Source organism: Papio anubis, chromosome 1 (genome assembly GCF_008728515.1).
Source record: "Papio anubis isolate 15944 chromosome 1, Panubis1.0, whole genome shotgun sequence".
Lineage (NCBI taxonomy): Eukaryota > Metazoa > Chordata > Mammalia > Primates > Cercopithecidae > Papio > Papio anubis.
The window spans coordinates 114,838,077-114,860,571 of record NC_044976.1 but is presented as its reverse complement, the minus strand read 5'-3'; the positions used below and the strand labels follow the sequence as shown (position 1 = coordinate 114,860,571).

The 22,495-nt window shown below is 42.2% G+C and overlaps 1 protein-coding gene and 1 pseudogene across 4 annotated transcripts in view; both read left to right on the top strand.

Moving 5' to 3' along the window:
* Window positions 1-22,495, top strand: part of CD58 (CD58 molecule) — a 55,853-nt gene that overhangs the window by 18,400 nt on the left and 14,958 nt on the right. For all 3 annotated transcript variants that reach the window (XM_009216304.2, XM_009216299.2, XM_021922608.2), the window contains exons 2-3: window positions 7,126-7,419; window positions 15,798-16,061. In XM_009216304.2, the coding sequence (XP_009214568.1) occupies window positions 7,126-7,419; window positions 15,798-16,061 (558 nt within the window). The remainder of the gene's footprint in view (window positions 1-7,125; window positions 7,420-15,797; window positions 16,062-22,495) is intronic.
* On the top strand, window positions 16,068-21,606 carry LOC101005310 (annotated as a pseudogene). Its single transcript, XR_159748.5, has one exon. The product of XR_159748.5 is annotated as a nucleosome assembly protein 1-like 4 pseudogene (transcript).

Below are 22,495 nucleotides of genomic sequence, written 5' to 3'. Positions count from 1 at the left end.
GCCGGCGGCAGCCATGATGCCCGGGCCAAGGCCCGGTGGGCACCTCCATGTACCACTGTGCCCAGCTGGGTGTGCGGCATACCGGAGGGCAAGCGCTCCCAGTCCCCGAGGTGCTGGTGTAGGGCTGCGGCAGCCAAGCACGGGGAGGGCACTCAACAACAGATTTTCCATGTAGACAAAACAACCTTCTGTTGGAAGAAGATGCCATCAAGGACTTCCATAGCTAGAGAGGAGAAGTCAACTTCGGGCTTGAAAGGACAGCTGACTCTTGGTGTGTGGGCTAATGCAGCTGATGGCTTTCAGTTGAAGCCAGTGCTCATTTACCACTCTGAAAATCCTAGGGCCCTTAAGAATTAGGCTAAATCTGTTCTGCCTGTGCTCTATAAAATGGAACAACAGAGGCTGGATGATGGCACATCTGTTTACAGCATGGTTTACTGAATATTGTAAGCTCACTGTTAATACCTACTGTTTAGAAAAAAAAGATTTATTTCAGTATATTATTGCTTATTGACAATGCACGTAATCACCCAAGAGCTCTGATGGAGATATTCAAGGAGATGAGTGTTGTTTTCATGCTTGCTAATACAACATCCATTCTGCAGCCCATGGATCAAGGAGTAATTTTGCCTTTCAAGTCTTATTGTGTAAGGGCTATAGCTGCCATAAATAATCAATCATTAACAGGAGTTTGGAAGAATTTGATTCCAATCCTTCAGGTCAAAATATCAACATTAACAGGAGTTTGGAAGAATTTGATTCCAATCCTCAGGTCAAAATATCAACATTAACAGGAATTTGGAAGAATTTGATTCCGATCCTCATGGATGACTTTGAAGGGTGGAAATCGCAAGAAAAATATAAGTGGAGCCTGAATATGTGACTCAGTTGCTGCAATCTCATGCTGAAAATTGAACCAATGAGGAGTTGCTTCTTATGGATGAGCAAAGAAAGTGGTTTCTTCAGATGGCATCTATATTCCTGGTGAAGATGCTGTGAACATTGTTTAAATGACAACAAAGAATTAAGAGTATTACATAATTTTAGTTGATACAGCAGCAGCAGGATTTAAGGAGATTTATTCTAATTTTGAAAGAAGTTTTACTGTGGGTAAAATGCTATCAAACAGCATTGGATGCCTGTGAGAAATATTTTGTGAAAGGAAGGGTCCATTGATGCGCAAACTTCATCATTGTCTTTTAAGAAATTGCCACAGCCATCGCAGCCTTTAGCAACCAACACCCTGATCAGTCAGCAGCCATCAACATTGAGGCAAGACCCTCCACCAGCAAAAATATTGGGGCTTGCTGAAGACTCAAATGATTGTTAGCAAGATCATTTTTTTTTTTTTTTTTAGCAATAAAGTATTTTTTAGTTAAGATATGTACATTGTGTTTTTAGACATAATGCTATTGAACACTTTAATAGACTACAGTATAGTGTAAACATAACATTTATATGCCCTGAGAAACCAGAAAATTTGTGTGACACACTTTACTCTGATATTTACATGATTGCGGCTGTCTGGAACCAAACCCACAGTATCTTCAAGCTATGCCTGTATGTATCCATTATATGTGATATATATTTGTCTCTACTTGACTATATGAGAGAAAAATATTGAAAGATGTATTCTGATTTGTTAATGTAGATTATAGAACTGGAGATTGTTATGGGGTTAAGAGAGTGGGTAAAAATACTTACATGATCATTTTTCATTAGCGTAAAGTTGTATGTATGTGTCTATGTATAATTTATGTTTTAAAATACATTTTTTTAAGAAAGAGTTACTCTTATTTTGTCACCATCCTGTTTAAAACTCTTCTGTGGCTTTCTTTACTTCAGTACCAGAATTGTGTTTGTCTGATGCCCTGCAAGGGCTGTCTGTGCTTGTGTATGCAGCCCGGCTCATGCCACGTTTCTCATGCCATTGCCCCTCCTGCTTCAAGGTCTTCATAACTGTTCTCTTAATGGGGGCCTGCCCTGCTCTCCTGGGCATAGTTAACTGCTGCTCGTGCCTCAGAACTTCTTTTAGCGAAGGGAACTGCCCTCCCTAACCCCTTGTTGGTTCCCTAAGTAAATGTTCTTATTGACACCTGATGCTTTTAGTGGCAGTTATCATAGTTGCAGTTGGGCATTGTCTAATTATTTGTGTAAATTCTGCCTCCCCTAATAGAATGTCATCTCTAAGAAGGAAGGGATGGTGTCTGTCTTGTTCTCAAGGATCTTGTATAGAATAGATGCCCAGTGAATACTTCCTGAGTAAATGAATAAATGAAACCCATCCTGAATGTGGGACCATACTGTTCTGAAAGGGCACTGACCAAGGAGTCAGACAATGTGTTCTGGTCATTGTGCTGCCATAAACTTGCTGAGAGACCTGGAGCGAGGTGATATGCCTCTTGGAGCCTGCATTCCTACCTGTAAAATGGGGTTAACAACACCATGTCTACTGCATGTAGATGTGGAGAGGGATAAAAAGGGATACAAGACAATGTGAATGTATAACCAGCAGAGAGTAAGCATTCAATAAAATTGCCTTTTATTTTTCTTGGTGTCTTGTCACTTCACCAGTGAAATGGGAATAATTTGACTAAATAATTTTTAGAATTTCTTCCAGTTCAAAATTATAGTTGACCCTTGAACAACACGGCAGTTAGGGGCACCAACCCCTAGAGCAGTCAAAAATTTATGTATAACTCTTGACTCCCAAAAACTTAACTGCTAATAGCCTACCAGAAGCCTTACCAATAACATAAACAACACATATTTTCTGTTATATGCATTATATGTTGTATTCTTACACTAAAGTAAGCTAGAGAAAAGAACTTACTAAGAAAAGTATAAGGTGTAGAAGAATAAAACTGGATCCTCATCTTTCACCTTATACAAAAATCAACTTAAGGTGGATCAAAGACTTAAATCTAAGACCTGAAGCCATAAAAATTCTAGAAGATAACATCAGAAAAACTCTTCTAGACTTTGGCTTAGGCAAAAAGGTCACGACCAAGAACCCAAAAACAAATGCAACAAAAACAAAGATAAATAGATGGGGCTTCATTAAATTAAAAAGCTTCTGCACAGCAATAGAAACAATCAGCAGAGTAAACATACAACCTACAAAGTGGGAGAAAATATTAATAAACTACGTATCTGACAAAGGACTAATACCCAGAATCTATAAGGAAGTCAAACAAATCAGCAAGAAAAAAGCAAACAATCCCATCAAAAAGTGGGCCAAGGACATGAATGGACAATTCTCAAGGAGGATATACAAATGGCCAACAAACATATGAAAAAAATGCTCAACACTACTAATTATCAGGGAAATGCAAATCAAAACCACAGTGCAATACCACCTTACTCCTGCAAGAATGAACATAATTAAAAAATCAAAAAATAATAGATGTTGGCAAGGGTGTGGTGAAAAGGGAATGCTTTGACACTGCTGGTGGGAATGTAAACTGGTACAACCACTATGGATATTTCTTAAGTAACTAAAAGTAGAACTACCATTTGATCCAGCAATCCCATTACTGGGTATCTACCCAGAGGAAAATAAGTCACTTTATGAAAAAGACAACACACAACATGTTGCACACAACATCTTTATAGTGGCACAACTCCCCATTGCAAAATATGGAATCAGCATAAATGCCCATCAATCAATGAGTGGATAAAGAAAATGTGGTGTATATATATGAATATGCCATTAAAAGGAACAAAGTAGGCCGGGCGCGGTGGCTCACGCCTGTAATGCCAGCACTTTGGGAGGCCGAGGCGGGCGGATCATGAGGTCAGGAGATCAAGACCATCCTGGCTAACATGGTGAAACCCCATCTCTATTAAAAATACAAAAAAATTAGCCAGGCGTGGTGGCGGGCGCCTGTAGTCCCAGCTGCTTGGGAGGCTGAGGCAGGAGAATGGCATGAACCTGGGAGGCGGAACTTGCATTGAGCCGAGATCACGCCACTGCACCCCAGCCTGGAAGACAGAGCAAGACTCTGTCAAAAAAAAAAAAAAAAAAAAAAAAAAAGGAACAAAATAATGGCATTGACAGCAACCTGAATGGAATTGGAGACCATTATTCTAAGTGTAGTAACTCAGGAATGGAAAACCAAACATATGTTCTCACTTACAAGTGGGAGCTAAGCTATGAGGATGCAAAGACATAAGAAGGATACAATGAACTTTGGGGACTTGTGGAGAAGGGTGGGATGGGGATGAGGGATAAAAGACTACACATTGGGTACAGTGTACACTGCTTAGGTGATGGGTGCACCAAAATCTCAGAAATCACACCCAAAGAACTTATCCCAAAGGAAAAAAAGAAGAACTTCTCCATGTAACCAAACATCACCTATTCCCCCAAAACTGAGATAATAGTAATAAAAAATTTTAAAAAAGAAAAGCATAAGGAAGAAAATATACTGACTAAGTGAAAGTGGATCATCAAAGGTCTTCATCCTCCTTTTCTTTACGTTAAAGCAGGCTAAGGGGGAGGAGAGGTTGGTCTTGCTATCTCAGGGATGGCAGAGGCAGAAGAAAATCCACATATAAGTGGATCCACACAGCTCAAACCCATGTTTTTCAAGGGTCAGCTGTACTTTGATTTCTTCTGAGCTACAGTGTCCCCTTCCTCTACCCTCACTTCCCTCCACCACTAGCTCCATTCCTGACTACTTTCTTCTACTGTTCTCAAGCCCAGGATACATCAGCTCTCCCTGGGAAAGACAAAAGCCATCTTCATGCCGCCAGGGTATGGCAGCTTATCTCATACCTACTGTTTCACCACCACCCTATCCTCTATCACTCATTGTTTCATTTACATTTATAAGATATTTTTGAGTTTCCACTATTGTGTGTGGTAGACTCTCACCCCTCAAGTTCTGTTCTTTTTCTTGTGCCTTCCCACATACTCTGTTGAGTGGGAGAAATAATGCGTAATCAGCAAAGCAATAGAAAGATGCTGGTGTGTTTTTGAGGGCAGTCCCCCTTAATTAAGGGAGATGGGTTCTAAAAAGTCCTTGTAGATAAACAAATGGGTGATATTTGCTTCTTATCTGAAATTACTAATACAATTGTCTACAACTGGTCATTCAGTGTTCTTGATTTCCCCTGTATTCTTTCAATTACCCTAATTGCTACTAGGTAAAAACTTCAGTCAAGTTTTAATTAATCTTTAATGTTAACTTAAAATAGCTGCAGTTTTTTGTTTGTTTGTTGAGACAGGTCTTGCTCTGTCACCCAGGCTGGAGTGCAGTGGCACAATCATGGCTCACTGCAATCTCTGCCTCACGGCTTCAAGTAATTCTCCTCAGCCTTCCAAGTAGCTGGGACCACAGGTGTGTGCCATGCCCAGCTAATTTTTTGTTCTTTTTGTAAAGATGGGGTTTTGCCATTTTACCCAGGTTGGTCTTGAACTCCTGAACTCAAGCAATCTGACCATCTTGGCCTCCCAAAGTTCTGGAATTACAGGCATGAACGACAGTGCCCAGCTGCTACTGTTCTCTCTTAACAAGAATCAAGTCTTAGAGCAAGATGCATCTAAACCCACTTTGGGGTATCAAAAATATCCCAATCTTGTGGTTCTAATAAATGTTTAACAACTAGATTGGCATGGAGGCAGAGTGGAGGTTCTGATGTGAACCATTAGTCAGTTTTTGTGCTACTACCAGACGTCCCCTAATAGGGCTGGGCAGAGATGCTAACAATTGGCTCATGAGGTCAGGTGGGCCTAGCTCCAACACACCACTGTACCCAGTCCCTGAGTTCTTAATCTTCATCACAACCTCCACTTGCTTCCCAGCCATTCTTTCTGATCTCAGTTAATGATGCCTCTCAGTCAGCCAAGAAGGAGACCTGACAGTTCCTTCCACTTCCCCCACCCTCATCACTGGATCCTGTTGACTTCTCTCTCCAGCGTCTCCTGAGTCTGTCCCGTTGTCTGTCCCCACCACAAACACCCTGGTCTGGTCTGTCCTGCCCATGGCCTTCATTGCTATGGCATTGACTTTCTTTTTTTTTTTTTTTTTTTTTTTTGAGACGGAGTCTTGCTCTGTCGCCCAGGCTGGAGTGCAGTGGCCAGATCTCAGCTCACTGCAAGCTCCGCCTCCCAGGTTCACGCCATTCTCCTGCCTCAGCCTCCCAAGTAGCTGGGACTACAGGCGCCCGCCACCTCGCCCGGCTAGTTTTTTGTACTTTTTAGTAGAGACGGGGTTTCACCGTATTAACCAGGATGGTCTCGATCTCCTGACCTCGTGATCCGCCCGTCTCGGCCTCCCAAAGTGCTGGGATCACAGGCTTGAGCCACTGCGCCCAGCCAGCATTGACTTTCATTACAATTTCCCTGCCTCCGTGCTGGCCCCTGTCAGCCGCTCTCTACTCTAAAGACAGTCAGCCTGCTGACACTTAAATTATGTTAGGCCAGTCTTGTTAAAAACGTTTCTGTGGCTTCCTCTCCGTTAGGATCAGTCCAAACCCTTAGCATTCCTTACTTTACCACACATAGGCTGTGGGCTGGTCTTTGTCTGTCTTATTCTCCACCACCCACCCCTTGCCCTCCTCATTCTAGCTGTTAGGAATCACACGTGTATCCTCCATCACACCAAGCTCTTTCTCTATTCAGGGCCTTCCTTTGGAGGAGCTGCTTCCTATATCTGTATGATCATTTCTCCTTCCACTCCCCACCCACTCACCTACCCAGCCCTGTGGCCTAACTGCCTTTTATCCTTCAGTGATTGGAGCATTTGTGTCAGTTCCAGCATGACTTCCTTGGGGAGGCCCTAGACCAGGCAGCTCCCCTCATGCAGCCCCTGATGTAGTGCCTGCTCCCTGTCTTCTCCACAGGTGAGGCTCCTGGAGGGCCTGGAACAACCCCATATTCCCAGCACAGCCCGTGGTACCTGGAACATGGTTGGTGTTCCATGAATGTTGAGTCCATTTCTTGGATTTATGCAGGTCCCAGTTTTCTATTAAAGAGTAAGCTCTACATGGTCAAACATGTTCTTACTTCCTGTACTTTGTGTCAGCAGTTTGTCAGCTTAGCATAAAAAGTACCTGATGAATAATTTCTGCCACTAAAGTCATGTTGTTTTTTCTAACCATTTTTTTTTTCTCTCCTAGGTTTCATCAGCTGTATTTCCCAACAAACATATGGCATTCTGCATAAGAATGTCACTTTCCATGTACCAAGCAATATACCTTTAACAGAAATCCTATGGAAAAAACAGAAGGATAAAGTTGCAGAACGGGAAAATTCTGAATTCAGAGCTTTCTCATCTTTTAAAAATAGAGTTTATTTGGACACTGTGTCAGGTAGCCTCACTATCTACAACTTAACATTATCAGACGAAGATGAGTATGAAATGGAATCGCCAAATATTACCGATACCATGAAGTTCTTTCTTTATGTACTTGGTGAGTATTCCATCAGTTGATTTGTTTAAAATGGCAAATTTCCATTTTTTTAGTCTGTTTTCAGAGACTAACACAAACTAATGGTCTATGAGAAAAGAATTAGATGTTACCTATTGTCAGGGTTTTCTCCTTTTCTGGTGGCATACAGGAGCTAGCTACTTTCAATTCCTTTTTTTTAGTCTGTTTTCAGAGACTAACACAAATCAATGGTCTATGAGAAAAGAATTAGATGTTACTTATTGTCAGGGTTTTCTCCTTTTCTGGTGGTATACAGGAGCTAGCTACTTTCTTTCTTTTTTTTTTTTTTTAAATTTATTTATTATTATTATACTTTAAGTTGTAGGGTACATGTGCATAACGTGCAGGTTTGTTACATATGTATACTTGTGCCATGTTGGTGTGCTGCACCCATCAACTCGTCATTTACATCAGGTATAACTCCCAATGCAATCCCTCCCAGGAGCTAGCTACTTTCAATTCCTTTGTCATTCCTCTGGGTGAGGAGAGAATCTAAGCAAGGTGTCGGGAGAACAGTATCAGTTGTCTTACTAGGAATGTTCTGGAAAGAGATGTAGTGACAGCAGTTAGCTTAGAACTCTTTGGGCTCCACTGATAGATGTTACTCTACAAAGTTCCTGCTTCCCCACACAGTGGGGAGACTGTTTTTCCTCCTGCACCGTTATACTTAATTAATTAATTTATTTTGAGGAATCTCGCTCTGTTACCAAGGCTGGAGTACAGTGGCACAATCTTGACTCACTGCAACTTCCGCCTCCCAGGTTCAAGCGATTTTACTGTCTCAGCCTCCCAAGTAGCTGGGATTACAGGCGCACACCACTATGCCTGGCTAATTTTTGTATTTTAGTAGAGATGGGGTTTCACTGTGTTGGCCAGTCTGGTTTCAAACTCCTGAGCTCAGGTGATCCACCCACCTCAGCCTCCCAAAGTGCTGGGATTACAGGTGTGAGCCACCACACCCGGCTCCTGCACCATTTTAAACTGAAACTAGATATAGGGGACACATTTCTCCCTGCTTCTCACTAACACTCCTCCCTGTTCCCTAAAGCCCCTTTTGTGTTGCAGTCTTGTATAGGCCCCTGCCTCACATGCCAGTGTTTCTTGGTCATTTTAAGGCCTGCCTCATTTTCATGGTTTCTAACATTCTTGGTGTCTTGGTGGTTGCAATATTTAAATTAAAATTCTGTCAGTATTTTCCTTGATCTCCTCTCCTGAAAGGATCTTGTCCTCTGCGTTACCCACTACCCATACATGTAACCGAGAACTCATCATTACCTCAATGTCAGGTGTCGCACTCTGCCACCATGCCCTGTCCTTGATGATGCTGATGATGACAGTCCTTCACACACCTGATGTCCCTGCTGCCCTCCCTACTCAGCCTGAGTGCTGCTGTCACTGACTCGACTCAGTCTGCCGCAGACACACTTGGCTTCCTTGCTCCTTTGTTGGCTTGTTATATTCACATAGCCAGATTACAGCTAGGTTAAGTCTGGTGCTTTGCCTATTCTGTGCTCACACCCATGTGGTTGCAGAAAAATACACCACCCTGCAAAGTCCTGCACTTTTAATTTCTAATCACTTACCTCAGTTAAGTCTGGTATTTCCTAGCCTGTTCACTTAGCCACTCTCCTAGCAGTTACTTTTTCTCTCCTCGAATCTCGAATACCTCCTTCTCCAGACTCCCTCTTGAGCTGAAGGCTTTGCTTCTTATTTCACTAAGGAGAATAAGCAGAGGGCAATTTCCACAAGCTCTCACCACCTGCCTACCTTCCTACCTGTACCTGAGCCTGTAGGCCCTGCTTTCTCTCCTGATATGAATGGACTTTCTGAGTTCTCACCTGAGGTTAAACTTTCCACGCGTGCCCTGGATCCCACCTCCTCTCACCATCCTCGGGAATATCACCCTAGTGCTTCTACCCACTCTCTCCTGATGAGAATTTCCCCCATAAGTTGATGGTTCCTTTTAAGCGGCATACATATACACTGTCGTCAAAACTTTCTCATGATCTCCCTACCCCGCCAGCAACCACCACCAACTCTTTGTCTTCACTTTATAGAAAATCTCCTTGAAGAAGTTGTCCATATTCACTTATTCTGATCCCTTATATTCACTTTTAACCCACTCCAAGTAGGCTTTCATCTGCACTGCTATGCCAAAGCTCCTCTAGACCTCCTTGTTAATAAATCCAGTGGTTCATTCTCAGTCCATGTCATTCTTGACATCTCAGCAGCTTTTGACATAGCTGATCACTCCCTCCTCCAAGTACTGTCTTCACTTGATGTCCAGGATACCACCCTATTCACGTTTCTTTCTTCCTTTTTTTTTTTTTTTTTTTTTGAGAGGGGATTTCGCCCTTGTTGCCCAGGCTGGAGTGCAATGTCACAATCTCAGCTCACTGCAACCTATGCCTCCCGGGTTCAAGCGATTCTTCTGCCTCAGTCTCCCGAACAGTTGAGATTACAGGCATGCACCACCATGCCTGGCTAATTTTATATTTTTAGTAGAGATGGGGTTTCACCATGTTGGTCAGGCTGGTCTCGAACTCCCGACCTCAGGTGATCCACCTGCCTCGGCCTCCCAAAGTGTTGGGATTACAGGCGTGAGCCACTGCGCCTGGCTTCACATTTCTTTCTAACACACTGACTATTCCTTTTCATCTTCTTGTGCTGGTTTCCTCATTTCCCCAACCTCTTAACACTGGAAACATCAAGGCTTAAGCCTTGGGTCTCTTTCCTTTTCTGCCTGTGTTCATAGCCAGTGGGTGAGCTGATCCTATGTCAGGGCTTTAAATATCATCTCAGTGCTAATAATGCACAGATCTAGAGCTCTAGCCCAGAGTACCCCGCCGAGCTCCGTATGTGTATACCTGACTGCCCACTGTACATCTCCACTCAGATATCTAATTGGCCTTTCAAATATCCCATGTCCAGAAGTAAGCTCATTATCTTCCCCTTAAAACCTGCTCCTCCCCAAATCTTTTCCCTTTTGGTTAATGGCAGCTCATCCTTTCAGCTGGTCAGTCTGAAACCTTGATGTCATCCTTGATACCTCTGTTTTTCTTGAACACCACATTCACTCCACCAGGAAGTTGTATTGGTTCTACCAGAATGATCTTTTTAAAACAGAAGTCAGATCATGTCACTCATCTGTGTGGAACTTTCTAATGGCCCCATCTAACTCTGTTAAAGCTAGAATGTGTAAAGTGACCTGCAAAGCTGTGTGAGGTCTGACCCCTATGGACTCTGTTTAGACAAATACAGCTTGCTAAGATGTCAAAGCATACTCCTAGAAGATTTCTTTGAAAAAGTAGAATCTTTGAAACGTGGACATTAGGGATCTGGTAGTTTACAGACAGGGCCAACAAAGAAGATTGAGTGAGAATTTAGATCACACATTTTAAGAGCCCGTTTTATAGAGTTTGTAAAACTAAGTTCAAAACATTTGAATAAGTTTCTCCTCTTAAACTTGATGAAATGTTTTAAAATAATTTAATTTAAAATATTCTAGGCCGGGCATTGTGGCTCAAGGCTATAATCCCAGCACTTTGTGAGGCCAAGGAGGGAGGGTTCCTTAGGCCCAGTAGTTCAAGACCAGCCTAGGCAACATAGCAAGACTCCATCTCTACAAAAATAAAATAATTAACCAGGCATAGTGGTACATGCCTGTAGTCCCTGCTACTCAAGAGGCTGAGGTGGGAGGATCCCTTGAGCCCAGGAGGCTGAGGCTGCAGTGAGCCGTGATTGCGCCTCTGCACTCCAGCCTGGGTGACAGACCAAGATCCTGTCTCAAAATAACTAACTAGCTAAATACATTAATTAAATGAAACATTCTATGGCAACTCAGCAAAGGTATGGTTTTGGTGGTCGGACCAACTGGATAGACCTTAGGAAGCCTGCAGAGGAGGAAAGTACAGGGGAGGTGAGTTTTGATCCGGAGGCAGTGATATTGATAGTATTGAGTGTGGGACTTAAAGTCCTGGTTTGAGAGTCTGGACATCAGCTTGTAGCAGTGGGGAGCCATTGTATCCTATACTGGAGCAAGGAGGTGACTTGATAAAATACATTTTTGGAAGATTAATGTGATGGTGAATACTTATGATGGATTACAGAGAGGAGATGTCAAGTTAGAAGCTACTGTGATCATCCAGGTAGATAGACGGTCTAAGAAAGAGTCTGCAAGATGTAGGTTTTGGTTGTAAAAAGACATAAGATGACTCTAGGTTTCACATCTGCATGATAAAATGATTGGTCACACAATTTTTTTTTTTTTTTTTTTTAAAGAAATGAGGAAGTCATACTTCCTTGAGGTAATGTTAACACTTGTTTTAGTAACCTGGTAATCTTCTAGAGACACCAGACCTAATAGGAGACTTCCAGTGAGTATATTTTGGACAGGGGGATTTCCTGGCACTTCCTAAATTCAGGGCATCCACTTCCTTCTGTGTGTACATTGAGATCTGGCTTTCCTCTATACCCAAAAGTCCCCTTAAAATTTCTACTTCTGATGTTTATTAGTCCTTTCCCATCTTTTTATGGACCTTCATCACATCTCAGATGATGATTTTTATGTAAGTAGAATTAACTGCCTTGTCCTTAACTGGGCTGGATTGATACTTGACCTTTACTAAAATTCGTGAAAATATACACATATTTCTATAAAATGTCATCAGATATGTATAAGAAATTCTCATTTTTTACACAGCAGTGAACTCAATTCATTAATTATAAATTGACTAATTGTCTTAGGGAGGAAGTAGACACATTTCTTGCCAGTTTAATGCTGCTTAAAGTAGAGGTATAACCAATATTTGTTAGATACAGCTGCGGTGAGTCCCGCGGGCAGCAAGAAAATGTGAAAGATGTATAGAAGGAAAAGATCTAAGGTGTAGAAACTGTGATCTAGGTGCTGCAGAAAGGCTTGCACACTTTTAGATGAGTTGGATAGGCCCTTCTACATTTGCTATCTGGCAACTGTTGTGTAATGAGATAGCTAGAAAGAGCTTCTATATAGTCAAGGGAGTTCTAGCAACTTAGAAGATAATACTAACACTTCTCCATGTTTCCCCTCAAATTACTTTCATATTCTGTTTTTTTTTTTCTTTTCTTTTCTTTTTTACAAACCCTGCATGTGGCATTCAGCCATATTCTGTTTGACCTTTACAATGGCCTGATACAGCATTCCCTTTCACAGATGAAAATAAGACAGTTTAGGAGTCCGTTTCTCTGTTTGTAGAACAAGAGACCTGGATGGATGCTTTCTTAAAACTTCCAGCTCCTAAAAGGACGGTGGCCCCAGGTCACATAGCAGGCCAAGGCTAAGGCTTGATCAAACATCCCAACTCCAGTCAGTGACTCTTCTCATCATATCACATATACCCTCTGGGGAGCCTTGGCTTCCTGGAGTTGGAAACTCACAGCCAATGACCGTGTGCTCTATTACAGCTAGCATTTGTTAACTACTTACTCTGTGCAGGCACTACATGTTAATTCATATATTGATTATTATCTGTATTAACTCATTTAATCTCATTACAGTCTAATAGAGTAAGTGCTATTTGTGTCCTTCTTGTAGAAAGGAGGAAACCTAGACACAGGTGATTTAAGTAACTTGTCCAATGTCAAATGGCTCTTAGCTGTCATGAAGCTGGGATATGAATTCAAGCAGTTGGGCTTCTGAGTCCATGCTAAACACCATACTGTACCTCTTTGGCGGTAGCTGGTAGAAGAATTTACATTTTGTTTGAAGACTGTCTCTCTGAATCTATCCTTCTATCCATCTGTCTCCCCATCTGTCCAGTACTACTTGTGAGGAGCCATCTGTGTGCCTTGCGTTATGTCAGGTGCTGTGGTTGAAAGGTGAGGCATACCTAGTCTTTGTCCTCCAAAGATGCACAGTCTCTGGGGCTGATGATGCACCTCTGTTCAGTTCAGAAAGTACTGGATGAAAGACTAGACATTGGCAGAGCTAGATCAATACATTAGAATCTGTAACAGAACGAATAGGGCACACACATCAGAAGTACCTGGGATGGTGGGGCTCAGGAATCTGTATTTTTAACAAGCACCCTTGGTGATTCTTATGCACCTTAAAATTTGAGAAATGCTTCAAAGGACCATTTCTAAGGAAGTAGAAAGCTTGGTTTTCTGCCACTGAGAAATGCCCAGCCTAGTTACAGAGGCAGGCATACGTATATGAAATACTGAGAACAGGCATTTTTGACTATTCTGGGGATGCATGTTCCTTGAAAGTCCCCTGAGGGCTGCTATGGGGTGGGGTTGGCAAAAGGGACCACAGGAAGTTAGGGGAGCAGGGCTCTAGGCTTTCGATTTTGAGTCAACTAGAGCAACTTCTTATCCATTGGACTGGATTGCACTGAAGATTTAATTCAGAGAAATTCCACTGCTTAAAAGATGATTAAAAGTCTTTTTAATTTAAGAAAATCTTAAGGAAGTATGTAAGGACTTATGTGAGCTAGATTAAACTTAAAAGCTAGGAAGCCCCAAGTAGAAAGGGAAGTCAGTGTGTGCCTCTGGTTTCTACCAAGGCAGCTGGGTACATTATTTAACTGAGCGAGAAGGAATTCAGGAGGAGGAGGAGAAGATGGGGGAACCATTAAACACTTTTATTTTTCAGATTATAATTGGAGCATAAGCTATTAACTTGTTTTATATTATAAAACATCATTTTAAATGACAACATAGTATTCCATTATCTTGGTGAACCTAAATTTACTTAGATGCTCTTCTAATAGATGTTTATAATGTATCAATACTTTACTATCCCAGTGCTACCATGACCATTGTTGTATATTACATATGTTTTTGCATGTTTCCTCAAGCCTCTTATGATTAATTGCTGGAGGGTAGCTGAAATGCAAGAAGGCATATGAATTAACAAATAAATGACCAATAGGACAAAGTAATTAGCCTTGAGGCTTTTAAAGGGCAACAGTGGCAGAATATGACATGTTAGTGTCTTAACTCATAGATCCACGCTGCCTTAGCCAATAGGAGGCACTTCTTAGAGGAAGGGTGGGAGTGAGGCCTCTGGACTGGCAGGTCTGTGACACATGCTGCACCCGGCACTGCCTATTAATAGGGCCAGCCCAACCAATAGGCAGGGCCTGACAAGGCTCTGTGTAGCTCCACCTTTCACAAAATGCTTTGAGTCAGATGTGTTATGGAATTAAAATTTCTTTTTTAAATTTTGGAAAGGTAATACAAGGTATTTCCTCTGCATATTAAGCACCCCACCTAATTATGGGGAGCACCCTGTGGGTCAAGCATAGGAACAAGTATTTATTTCATTCCTATATATTTAGAGACAAGGTCTCAGTCTGATACAGTCATAGCCCAGTGTGTGCAGTGAGCTAGAGTGAATTAGCACAATTATAACTCACTGTAGCTTCAGACTCCTTGGTTCAAGTAGTCCCAAGTAGCTGAGACTATAGGCAGGAGCCATCATTGCTGGCTGATCTTTAAACTTTTTATAAAGACAGGGTCTTACTATGTTACCCAGGCTGGTCTTGAACTCTTGACCTCAAGCCATCCTGCTGCCTCAGCCTCCCAAAGTGCTGGGAGTATGTATAGCCATGAGCCACTGTGTCCTGCCAAGCACAGGAATATTTTTGTGGTGAAACGATAATGAATATTTGAAGTAAGTGAGAAAATAAAGACTATAAATCCTTGTGTTAATTCAGGTCAGGTCAGGATTTGCAGCTTAATGATTTTGCTACCAACTTGTGAAGACTCTTTTGGCTTCAGAGATTTTTTGATTTCAGAATTGAGGATGAGGGATTTGGGGCCTGTATTGGTCTGTTTTCACATTGCTATAAAGATCTATCTGAGACTGGGTAATTTATAAAGAAAAGAGGTTTAATGGACTCACAGTTCCATATGGCTGGGGAGGCCTCAGGAAACTTACAGTCACGGTGGAAGGCGAAGGAGAAGCAAGCATTTTTTTCACAAGGCAGCAGGAGAGAGAACTGCCACACACTTTTAAACCAACAGATGTCATGAGAACTCACTCTCTATCATGAGAATAGCATGGGGAAACCACCTGCCATGGTACAATCACCTCCCACCAGGTCCTTCCCTTGACACATGGGGATTACAATTCAAGATGAGATTTGGGTGGGGACCCAGAGCGAAACCATATAAGGGTCTGAATTTATTCTCTTAAATTTGAACAGGTAGGTCTGACCTAGCAAAAGAAAGAATTCTCAGTCCTTGATGCTCAAGGAGTTTGTCTGCTCATCCTTTCAAGCTCGTAAGGAAGTTGGGAGCTCTTCATAAATTTGCAGATGATGAGTCTAAATATTACTATTTTCTGTACTAAATATTACACTTTTTTTTTCCAGAGCCTCTTCCATCTCCTACACTAACTTGTGCATTGACTAATGGAAGCATTGAAGTCCAGTGCATGATATCAGAGCATTACAACACTCATCCACAACTTAACACGTACTCATGGGATTGTCCTTTGGAGCAATGTAAACATAACTCAACCCGTATATATTTTAAGATGGAAAATGATCTTCCACAAAAAGTACAGTGTACTGCTAGCAATCCATTATTTAAAAGAACATCATCAATCATTCCGGAAACCTGTATCCCAAGCAGTGGTGAGTAAATAACTAAATGTGTCATGGAGGCTTTCAAACCACAGATGTGGTGACTAACATAAGGTTCACAATTTTGAAATGTAAAACAAGTTACAATTTTTAACAGAAACCCCATTATAGATATAAAGCTAACATTATTTAGCACTTTCTGTGTTGAGCACCATTCTAATACATATGTTAATTAAATCAATCTTCGCTTATCCCTATTTCCTGGTGAGAAACCAACAGAGAGAGAGTTTAAGTTGTTTGCCCAAGGTAACAGCTAGTAAGTGGCAGAACCTGGCTTTGAGTAGAGGCTGTCTGGCTCTAGAGCCCATGGTTTTAACTATTCACAGTGCTGCTTTATAATATTGTTAATAATCATTATGTTCTCAAAGGTTACACATCTACTACAGGAACATGCATTTGATCCGTTTCCTTAGGCCTAACACTATGTTAATATCATGACAATCTGTCTTGGCTATGATTTTCTAATGTTGTTTTAGTATTATTTACATTTGCAATTTTTATTATGTTTTTTACATTATATCCCCCGTTTAACAAACAAAAAGGTCAGTGACCTGAAAGTGGTTTATTAAAATATAAAAGAAAAGATGAAAATAGTAAATATTATTATTCAGAATAATATAATTGTAAATAGTGAACAGGATTCCAGGGCAAATAGAGAATATGGGTCTCTAGGGCTGGGATAAGGTGAGTCTATGAATGAAATTTTTCTGAACAAGCAGCTGAAACAGATAAGGGAAATTAGCAAATACAAGAAATATAAGAAACTTGGATTTTAACTGGTGAGCCACTCTAAGTCTCCCGTTTATTGTCTTTTCTGAACCCTTTCAAAGAATAACTTAAAGCCATTAAAGTTATGTTATTTTCAGACAATGCAGAGTAACTTTTGGGAAAGACATTTTTCAAGAAGAAAAAGTGGACGTCCTCGTCAGGGCGGGCAGCGGCAGCCGCAACTGCGGGCCTGGGGCTTGGGGCCTGGAGCCTGGGGCGGGGGCGAGGGCGGGCGGTCCCTCCCAGCACCCGGCGCGGCCCGCCCTGCCGCCCACCGTCCTGAAGGCCAAGGCGCTTTGTTCTGCATTGCGGGCGGCTTCCACGGCGGCGGCCCAGCGGAGGAGGCGTAGACTGCAGTGAGCCCGCTAGCTTGGCCAGCCCCGTGTACCCCGTGGCCCTAGCGGCATGCCGGGAGGAGCGTTCAGGCTTCTCGTTTTTTAGTTGGAGACGTCCAGGACCTCTTTATTAGATGTTTAGGAATTTCAGTTTTTCCGTAGGGCAGTGGTCATCGTGAGCCTCTGTGGGGTCAGGCTGGGCTAACTGGGGTTTCGATTGTAAGTTTCCTGTGGCCGAGGGCATGTCTGACTGGGAAGAAAGTCCTTGGCATGACTTCTTAGCTGTTGGGAGCTGTGCGGTGCGAGCGAGATGGGCGGCATGCACTCCCCGAGGACAGGCCTGAGTGGCCTTAGCCTAGTTACTCACGGGACTTGGTTTACCAGACAAGGGGATAAAAACATTCAGATGGCAGATAACAGTTTTTCAGATGGGGTTCCTTCAGATTCCGTGGAAGCTGCTAAAAATGCAAGTAATAAGGAAAAGCTCATGGATCAGGTGATGCAGAATCCTGGAGTTGTGGCAGCTTTACAGGAGCGACTTGACAATGCCCCTCACACCCCTTCCAGCTACATGGAAACTTTACCTAAAGCAGTAAAAAGAAGAATTAATGCATTGAAACAAATTCAGGTGAGATGCGCTCATATAGAAGCCAAGTTCTATGAAGAAGTTCATGACTTGGGAAGAAAGTACACAGCATTATACCAGCCTCTCTTTATCAAGAGAAAAGAACTTACCACCGGTGATGTTGAACCAACATCTGATATGGAATCAGAATGGCACAGTGAAAATGAAGAGGAGGAGAAATTGGCTGGAGACGTGAAAAAAATAAAGTAGTCATAACAGAAAAAGCAGCAGCAACAGCTGAAGAGCCAAATCCCAAAGGAATTCCAGAGTTCTGGTTTACCATCTTTAGAATTAGTCCAGGAGTATGATGAACCAATCTTGAAACACCTGCAGGATATTAAAGTGAAGTTTTCTGACCCTGGACAGCCTGTGTCCTTTATATTAGAGTTCCACTTTGAACCCAACTACTACTTTACCAACTCAGTCCTGAGGAAAACCTGCAAGATGAAATCAGAACCAGATAAAGCTGATCCCTTTTCATTTGTAGGTCCTGAGATCATGGATTGTGAGGGGTGTGTACTATTGACTGGAAGAAAGGAAAGAATGTTACTGTCAAAACCATCAAGAAAAAGCAGAAGCATAAGGGTCGAGGCACTGTTAGAACAATCACTAAACAAGTATCCAGTGAGTCATTTTTCAACGTATTCAATCCACTGAAAGCGTCTGGGGATAGAGAATCACTGGATAAAGATTCTGAATTCGTATTAGCCTCTGATTTGGAAATTGGACTCTTTTTCCGTGAGCGGATAGTCTAAATTGGACACTTTTTCCATGGGCTGTGCTATACTTCGCTGGGGAGGCCTTAGAGGACGATGACAATTTTGACGAAGGTGAAGAAGAAGAGGAGGAATTAGAAGGTGACGAGGAGGGAGAAGATGAGGATGATGCGGAAGTTAACCCCAACAAGGAACCTAGCCAGCTGGTGGAATGCAAGCAGCAGTACGAAGTGCAGGTGGGCGCCTGGCAGACCGGCTGTCGGGACTCTGAGCTTGTGGGGGAGGCCTCAGTCTTTGCCGCATGCGGCACAATCCCGTCGACAGCGCTTACTCCATCTAGATCGTTTTCCAGTGCATGATTTTCACTTTCACTTTTCTTTTTTCCTTATTGTTTTGCTTAACTTGTACAGTGGCAACTGAAATGCATTTCAGAAATAGGAGGTTTCGTCCAGTACCCTCTGCAGCCTCGGTGCCTGTAGCTCTGGACTTACCTGGGCCTTTCCCTGGGGGAGGGCCCCATAGACCACGTTGGGGTGGGGGGGGGGGGGGGGGGGGGTCACTTGGTAAAAAGGGCCGAGGTCTGGTGATGAGGTTCCAGGGATCTAGAACCTCTCCTACCGCTCCTGCAGTTGGACTGAATTCTTCCCTTTCATTTGAAGAAACCCACTCGCTGTTTCCAGCCGCTTAATCTGCCGAGTGTGCAGCCTGCATCACCTGCTGTATGCTAATCATCTCAGAAGGGCTGTGTAGAGTAGGGCCCTGTTCTCCTTAGGATGTTGCTTCTTGATTTTCTTCTTTTAGGGTTGGGTCAGGGTTGTGGCACACCACCTCAGGCGAGAGCTGCCATAGGTCACTTCATATTTGTTTATCCCTTCTTGCCTGGGAGGACTGTGGCCTTTTGCTGTCGCTCGTCCTTGCCATTTCTGAACCACCCTGGTGACCTGAGCAGGAAGATGTGCCACTTCTTAGCAGGAGCAAGGGCTGTGCGGAAGAAACACTGCTTCCTGCCACCAGGGCTGAAGACACGAGCCTGTCCTCGTGACATAGGCACCGCCCTGCTGCCGGAGCCGGGATTCGGCGATCTTCTCCAGTGAGGGGCTGGACTGGGAAGTCCTGCGTTTCATTTGAGCATATGAGCATCAAGTCCTGCTTTCTCAGTAGCCCCCTTGCTGGGCCCTACCATTCATCCTGTCTGAAGGTCCCGGTTTGGTGTGACCGCTTGGTGGCTGGTGAGTGGGGTTTCCAAGTGGGTGACAGTGCTCTCCGGCAGCCTGGGATGGCCGTGTCCGCACTGACCAGGCCTGTAGAGAGTGCTCAGCCTAACCTTAGAACACATTTATAACTGAATACAGTGTTTTCAATTTGTACATAATAGTTAGAATATTCTATTAAAGTTATGAAACATGGAGAAAAAAAAGGAAAAGTGCAAATGAGTTCCAATTTATAACTGATAGATTTGATTCGTGAAGACAGAGAAAAGATCAAACCCACAGAAATGTCACTCTGTACAAGTCACACAATTGCAAGAAGTTTTTAAAATGAGCTGCAAAGTTATAATAGTTAAGCTTGGAGCAAACACTCCTTTATTAATTCTACCTTTTGAGTGTTACATAATACCCAAGGCATACAATATGGAAATGCAATTTGTTGTAAAAGCAGATGGTTGCTTTATAATGGGAACAAAAAATAAAACCAGTATGCTTTTGCCTTTTGGTGTATGTATGCTGCATCTAACTGACAAGGAGGAAGAAGATGACCACATATAGACAGAGCAAGCAAGTTGAAATCTTGAAAAGTTTTAAGTGTTCCAAGAGACAAAATACTTGAAGGAAATAATTTCTGAGTAAGATCCCTCTACAGAATTACATGGAATATTTTAGGGGATTTTTAAAGGTTTTGTCCTGGCACCAGTTTTAACTTTATGTTTGCCATTAGAGTTGAAGACACAAAGTAAGATTACTCTTACTGAAAGTAAGATTACTTTCCTTGAAGATAGTCTGGTAAAAGATGTAAGAGGGAATAATATTCCTCTTATTGGTTTGAAATAAGTACTATTATATTGAAAAAATTATTTTAATTATTAAATAATGTGATTCATCCATCCTTCTTTTACATTTTCTTCCAAATTGATAGTTCACATATATACAATAGATTTTGAAAGTTTGAGGAATGTTGCTTGCTAGGTCTTAGGTTTAAATCCTGGAGTAGTGTTGACATCTGAGACATACATCTGGGCTTCTGACCCTGGTTTCTGTTAACCACATGTTGGAGGACCTTCGCCTTTTAAAATACAAACCAGTAACTGAACTTAATGATCTTAATGGTTCTTTTGAACAATAACAGTCTAGGATCTTTTTTTTTTTTTTCCCTGTGATGATTTTTGAATGCTTTTGTGTGGAACCACATGCATCATAACAGATATAAATCCGTGAAAGTATAACAGTTAAATACTATATCTTACTTTTTCAGGTTTTGATTTCTCATCTAAACTTTCCAATGCTTTGTCAGTGAAGCAAACTAACTCACATTGACTAGCCTGCTCTTCTTTAGCAAACCCTTCAAATAAATGCCTCATTTCCTCCTCACCACTGTCATTTTAGATTGGCCAGATGGCTGTTACTTACCTTTTAAGAAGGAGGAGACAGGTGGTGGGGCGTGGTAGCTCACACCTGTAATCCCAGCACTTTGAGGGGCCGAGGCAGGCAGATCACGAGGTCAGGAGATCGAGACCATCCTGACTAACACGGTGAAACCCCATCTCTACTAAAATACAAAAAATTAGTCGGGCATGGTGGCAGGCACCTCTAGTCCCAGCTACTCAGGAAGCTGAGGCAGGAGAATGGTGTGAACCCAGGAGGTGGAGCTGGCAGAGAGCTGAGATGGCGCCACTGCACTCCAGCCTGGGTGACAGAGCAAGACTCCGTCTCAAAAAAAAAAAAAAAAAGAATGAGGAGACAGGCTGAACCAGGTGGGGTGACTTGCCCAAGGTCATTTAAGTATGGGAGACAGAATTAAAATTTAGGTCTTTGAATTCTAGAGTGTTTTTGTATGATACCATCCTGACTATACATCTCAAATCAAAGTTTAAAGTTTTCTTTGATTTATTCATAGGAGTGAGCTCGAGAAACCCATACCATGTAGATATACATAGTAGATATTGGTCAAATGTTACTTGATTTTAAATCTTATTTTCTCATGTTTTTTGTAACATTTTGTCTAGTAGGACCTTTTTGTGGTTTGTGGTCATTTTAGCCATTACATCTACTGTCATACTATCACTGCAACCCAGAAATGGGGTGATGGGGTTATTAACTAGTTAAACACAATCTAAAGGAGAATTTTAGAGATAGTTAAGATTGACGATGGAGTTCTTGTCCACCTCCTATTGTATTGAGGGAATGAACTAATATTTAGTGAAGGCCTCCTCCACAACAAACTCCTGTAAATGATTTACATAAATGTGTCACATTTAATCCACACAACAAACCAATGGTGTGGGTATTTATAAAGGAGGTATCTGAGTCACAGTGAGGCTAAATAACTTGACCAAATATACACGTTTATTAAGAGCAAAGCCAGGATTTGACATTCAACTCCATCTGAACTCAAAGCACTGTGTCTTCCCCACTGTATTGGTAAGTGAAAGTAAGAAGATAACTCAAAGATGTAGAATTATAATCTGGAATTGGAATTTACTTCCATTGATAAACCATTTGAAAATTGCAGCTCCAAGGCATTGGGAGATGGAAAGAAAGCTAGTGAGCAATTATTTATTGCCTTTGTGTCATGCTCCTACAGTTTGCTCCTCCTTATCTCCTTATCTGTGGTCAGAGTAGATAGCATGGAGGTTTTATGCCCATGCTACAGATTTGCAGAGACCTCAAGGTCAGAAAGCTGGTTTATGGCAGCATGTGAATATAGATGGACTTACACAGATTAGAAAATTGAGAAGTTGAGGGCAGGAGAAAATTCTGGATAGAT